We start from the raw sequence: 6,072 nt of genomic DNA on the forward strand, positions 1-6,072 counted from the left end.
TGCAAGACAGTTGGAGCGGTTTGGGGAGTCTCTTTTTCCTCCGTGCCAAGACAAGACAACTGAAGTGTGAAAGCTTTTCCATCCCGCAGAGAGGAAGCGACCAATAGACTGAAATCCTTTGGCGTTCCCTCTCCTCACAGCTCGAATAATTTGACAACGATAACAGGCGTGCCAAAGAGTGTGTTTTTAACTAGGTATCTGTTGAGAAGGTCACGACCTCGGTTGATATACGCAGTTGTTGTGACCAAGGGTTCAGGTGCAGCTAATCCACTGATCCGCACTGTGGAATAGAGATGGATTTAGTCTGCAATCCAATCAGGAACAATCCATCAGAAGGATCGGTAGTCGTATCTAGGTCGTATCCTGGTATCTTCTATCTATCGTGTATCGGCGGTGTCTTATCTGATATCTATGCTATCTGATCGTATCATATTCTTTATCTATCTATCTATCTATCTAGTACAGAAAGGCACAAACAACATAAGTCAGGTAAACACATTGCTCTTTATTTTAGCAACAACAACAAAATGAAATTGTCTTCACCTTCTTGTTCATCTTTTTTTTTTCTTGCTCTGAACAGCAACAGTCTGGCATGACCAGTTTAAGGCTTTTTGATTCTAGCTTTGTGTTTGAGGTACAGCCTCGCCCAACTCCTACCACAACACGCCCATTTTATGGTGCACCATGTGGTTGTTACGTGATGGATTTAGCACCATAGTAGAAGCCCCCTCTGGCTTTGTTACTGTAACGAGGGGTGGGGGTGGTAAAGGTGCTCTGTGGGCCATTTGTTCATTTCAGTGTCATCTGGGAAAAATGAGCTGACTGGACAGTGTTTACAACAAAACTGTCATATCTCAGTGACACAATTTCAAATTAACTTAAATGCACATGGCAAGACTCCTTCCCCCTCCCCTTTCCCCCATATACACACACACCCATACACATGCTGGTATGTGAGCTCACACACGCACAAACACACACACACACACACACTCACACATACACACACACACACACGGTTCAGAAATGTCCCTCTTGTGACTATTCTATAGAAAAACAACCCTGATAAAAGAAAGTACAGTAACGCTTTAATTTACAAGTCCGATAATTCTTAATATTATTCAAAGGAAGGTACCTGGAGATAACCTATATAATTTAGCATTAATTATAATTAGAAAACAGACTGTTTAATTGGCAAGCTACCAAATAATCAGTTCCAATTAAAAGCTAAGCTAGTGTAACCTCCTTTAGTCAGTGTGTATGCAAAGAGGCGAGTTTGAAATTCAACATATAAGAAGAATAAAATAGTGTGTTTAAATACTGTCAAGGAAATACATGACATTTTCTCTATTTTCCCTAAGATTTGTATTAAATTAATTTTTCATTTTTAGTAAAGTTTTGAGTAAATTATAAAGAAATAATAGATCTGTAAAATAAAGTGTTAGCAAAAGTACCACATGCCTGTACCATCAAGAATATCAAAGCTTTTCTCTTAGGAGTCTGGAGCTATTATTTTTTTTTCCTTTTTACATTTTGAGACAATAAAATATGGATACAGTACAATTACAGACAGTGCTGTCCCTCTGTAACTTCCCCTTCATACTACAGTTTAATTTACATGGAAATGAATTTCTGCACTGTTTCCTTCGCTGTGTAAGATGGATGCAGTATGAAAATACAACTGTCCTACCAGTAGAATTCCTCCTGTAAATGTAAATTATAACGTAGCTATTTGTTTGGTACGTACACATTCTGAATGAAGGTGCATCCCGTTATAATAATGATGGCGTGTTCCCAAAAACAACGGATTGCTTGTAAACACACACAAATCTCTTTTTTTGTTCTAGCTTACCTTAAAAAAAATGAAATATAGTACCACAGGAATGTTGTAAATCCCACTAACAGCATGAAAATGCTCAAAGCCTCGTCACAAATAATCACATTTTCAAACTGTTTTTTACATTCAACTCAAATGTTGCTTTTGAACCGCCCTTCAGATTTGCAGCAGCATTCTCAGAGACTCCTTCAACATGAGTGAAAAGCTATGGGAAAATCATGACCATGATTATCAGTGCCTGTCTTGTATTTATTGTAGATTGTGTTTTAAATTACGGGTGAGAGTTAACCATCTCTTTCTCTGAGTTCTAGCTGCCATAAATAATCATGCATGTTGAAGGCTCGTCTCTGTTGTCGACCGCCTTGAGAGGATGTGCTGAAGCACCTTCGCTGAGGAGGACTTCCTGCCTCTGATTGATAATCGTACAGCTCCACTTCTCTGCCTACCTGTGCTTCTCTCTAAGCTCACTGGACAGCGAGCGTTGCTGCTAATGTCAACTTCCTTCCTGTACCACATCCTGACCTGAGAAATGATACAGAAACCGAATATATGCACCATCATTAGACAACATCACAGCACTTTGCCTTTAGTAAAAAAATACCACACTTCCTTTGTGGCCCCCTTTTCTTCTCCTGTTTGTCTCCGCTGCCCGACAGTACTGAGAGCAATCAAGTAGGCGTGGAGTGGAAACAGACTGCTCTGTGAGAGTCATCCACCTGCCATTTTATTTAAGGCCGGATGTCCACACGGTGGTGAGCTGAGTCACAGCACCTTCAGCACATCACACAGTGGTCTCGTACTCCATCACTTCTTTGGGTGTGCCCAGACAGCGGTACTGAATCCTTGGTGTGACCGGGGCAGCGCTTTCGAGCACCAGGATGGTTTTACGCAGCCGGCGGTCGATGAAGTGAGCATCCCAGGCGGGGTACTTCTTCCTGGGCAGGTCTATGCGGATGACAGGCCCCTCTGTCCTGGGTGTGAGGTGGGTCAGCGGGGCCTGAGCTCCCCGAGGTGGTCGTACCTGAAACACGTCTCCGTCTACCCCAGGCCCCTGCTCTCTGTCGGAGCCTTTAGTTCTCTGGAGGGTCCTGGGGGGGCTGCTCACCAGGTCAGGGGGGAGGCTGGAAGCTGGGGAGACCAGCGACTCCACGGGCACCTCCTTCTCCACAATATAACCCCACCCAGAGACTGGGCCGTCGGGGTGCAGCAGACAGTAATACACAAACATGAAGAAGGTGCCCAGAGCGTAGCTGCTGGCCACCACGCACACCATGATGACAGCGTAGAAGTCTGAGGTACGAGGGCCGCGGTACAGGTACCAGGCAGTGGTGAGCGCCACATTCTCGACGAACACAGTCAGGCTGTAGATGAGCATCCTGCAGCGAGTGCGCCCCTCTCTCACGCTGAACCAGCAGAAAACATACACAATACCCACCATCATGTTGTAGATGATCTCCTCCCATTTGGACATGCAGAAGTCCGTTTCGCCTTGAATTATCCAAAACGTCATGATGCACCAGTGGGCCATGATGAAGATGCCAAAGTAGAGCTGGAACACGGAGGCGAAGAGGGCGAAGGCCAGAGTGCGAGCCCCGATGGTGAACAGGTGCCACAGGATCTGAACTATGACGGCCTTGTAGGTCATGGGTAGCTTATCGTCTCGGGAGTCCCTCAGGACCTTCTGATAGGAGGCGATCATCCAGGCGAGGGATATCAGCGAGGCAGAAGCTGAAAGCCCTGAGGAGAGATAGGAGGAGAGAGACTGAGCAACAGAAGTTAGACAGGGATGGAAATGGCTCTAGGGTTGCTGTTTCACCGTTTATCACAGCAAGAATAAACAGTTCCCTGCTCTGCGGGGGACTGATTGATGCGAACACAAGTGACTCATCGTGCACAGTGTGGGCTGCAGACGTGTGATTGAGTGATGTGGTGACTGGTCATTTCTGGGGCACACTCACCCTGAAGGGGCAACACCTGACTGGCCTGGATCATGATGCTGAGCTGCAGCACCAGCTGGGGGGCACTCTTCAAGAAGGACTCCAGCAGACGCAGCATGCTGATATCCGCACTCTCAAACATCATGCGCCAGTAGTAGTGACGGCGCTCGGGATCTCCGTGCCAGCGGCTCTGCACGCCCAAATACAGGGCGTGGACGTACCTGTGTATCAGAGGCAAGACACAATTCAGACACATTCATCAGTGCATTAAGTTTGGTGGAGATTGAACAGAATTTGAGGGCTTAATACTGTGCTTCAAAAACTTTTGGACATCAAACACAGACTCTCAGAAGTCATAACTCATTATTCCAAACTCTGGGAGCTGTCAGTAGTTCTTGCCAAAAAGCTGGTTGCTTGCTCCTCCAGGATTTAGATTAGGCTGAAACTGAACTAAGCAGCTCTGTGGTTTTTAATTTTAGTACAGGCATCAGAGAGGATGAATGTAGAGCTTGTCTGCAATCTCTCTCGCAATAAAATCAGTCAGAAGGGCTGCAGGAAACGCAAAATATGAGCGAAAGGACATCCAAATAAATGCTCTCAATCCAATCTTCACATTGAAGGTTAGGGAGGAAGAAGAAAAAAGAGCTCGCTATAAATCCCTTGTTGAACTCCTGAGCTTTACTGACATGTAGTCCCCACCCCCTCAACCTCCATATGAACTTGTTTCATAATGACCTTGTAAAACCAACACACATCATTTTGTTGACACGTGTACTGTGCAAACATATTGCCGCAGTAATGTGTTGACACGTGACACCTATTTGCAAATATGCACTGTGAAAATGATTACCTTTATCATCTCAGAGCACCTAACGGTTTAAAGAAATACTGGTGGCTGCTTCGGAGGACCGGAGCTATAAATGTCTCAGTAATGGCCTCGGGGAGAAGGGTCAGAAGAGCCCTATGTCAACAAGCCCAGTGAACCACAGGGGAGTTTGTGTAACCCTTTTTTTATGTTCTTCTTCCTGCTACACAAAGTGTGCCTTGGGATGTAACACAGAGAGAAAATAGAGCATACGTGCAGTAATGAGGGTCAAAGACTCAGCCACACACACACACACAGTATCATTGCGTGCACTGTGTGTGTAACACAACCCCATATCCCATCCCTTGTGCGCTGACATTTAATTCTGGTAGCCGGCCCCAAATTGATCCCCGGGTTCACCTGACTGACTGTGTATCAGTGTCGGATCATTCCTGAGTTAACAGCTGAGGGTGAAACACACACACACACACACACACACAAACACACACACTGGTAATCCTCTTAATGTGCAGACACGCTGGTCTGAGAGCAGCAGCGATGAACGGAGCACCACACCACAGCTTTTAATGGCATTACCGGTAATTCTGTGCCGCCACGACGTTTTAATGTGCTCCTGGACACACTCACACAAAGAAGCCTGAAAAGTCTCCAGGAGGAAATAAGGAATCAATATATATTACCCAACGGGCCGTCTAAAGAGGCCGGAAGAGAGAGACCACAAAGACAGACACAGGCCTCCAGATGAATCAAACAGCTGATTTACATCTGAATTCATCATTACACATCATTTCTCTATATCAAATATATATATGTACATCCCAGCGTGTGTATAAAAGTACAGCTTGTCTTTTGAATATCATCACGTTTCGTCTAAGCCTCCCTCCCACCACAGTTCAGCTGAATGCCTCCCCCTCTGACTGGCAGCAGTTCAAGCCTGTCAAAACCTATCAGAGCACCAGAGGCTTGAGCACTGCCTCACCACCGCTGACTGAGTAGCTGACCTACAGACCTACTACCATCCAAGTGAGAGTAATGCCAAGAGTGTACACTGGTTTGTTTTTTAAGTCTCAGAGCACGTCCCTGTTAATTAAACATGTTTGTGCTCAGCTGAGAAGGAACAGACGTAGAATCTGAAGCCTGCTGGGAGGTTTTTTGAGAATATGGATTTTACAAAAATAAAGAGAAGCAGCCTCAAGCTAAGAACTGAAAATACACTAGACAAGTGGGAAGGGAGGTGGGTGCACGTATAACTGCAAATAGGAAGCAACTCTCATGACATTTATTTCTTCAGCATTTTCTTCAGCAGTCAGGCTGCTTCTCGCCCCAAAACCCCACAAGACAAAGGGATTTTTATTTTTTTATATAAGGCGATTGGTGTGGATGAGTTGATGATTTTCCCGGGAGATGATTGACCTAAAAGCGCGTCAGGGGTGGGGGTGGTTGGAGGGGTGGTGGTGGTGGGGGAGAGAGAG

The 6,072-nt window shown here is 45.5% G+C and overlaps 1 protein-coding gene across 1 annotated transcript; it reads right to left on the reverse strand.

The window, feature by feature from the left end:
- Positions 1–485: 485 nt before the first annotated feature.
- zgc:198371 (uncharacterized protein LOC497072 homolog) lies at positions 486–3,995 on the reverse strand (the record flags this gene model as incomplete). The annotated part of the gene is given in 2 exon segments (XM_035656086.1): positions 486–3,574; positions 3,796–3,995. Coding segments are annotated over 2 exon segments (1,156 nt in total), but the record flags the coding sequence as incomplete, so codon positions are not given.
- Between the last annotated feature and the right edge of the window lie 2,077 nt (positions 3,996–6,072).

The sequence above is a fragment of the Morone saxatilis genome, unplaced genomic scaffold (genome assembly GCF_004916995.1).
Source record: "Morone saxatilis isolate NCDOM2014 unplaced genomic scaffold, NCSU_SB_2.0 Contig15, whole genome shotgun sequence".
NCBI lineage: Eukaryota > Metazoa > Chordata > Actinopteri > Moronidae > Morone > Morone saxatilis.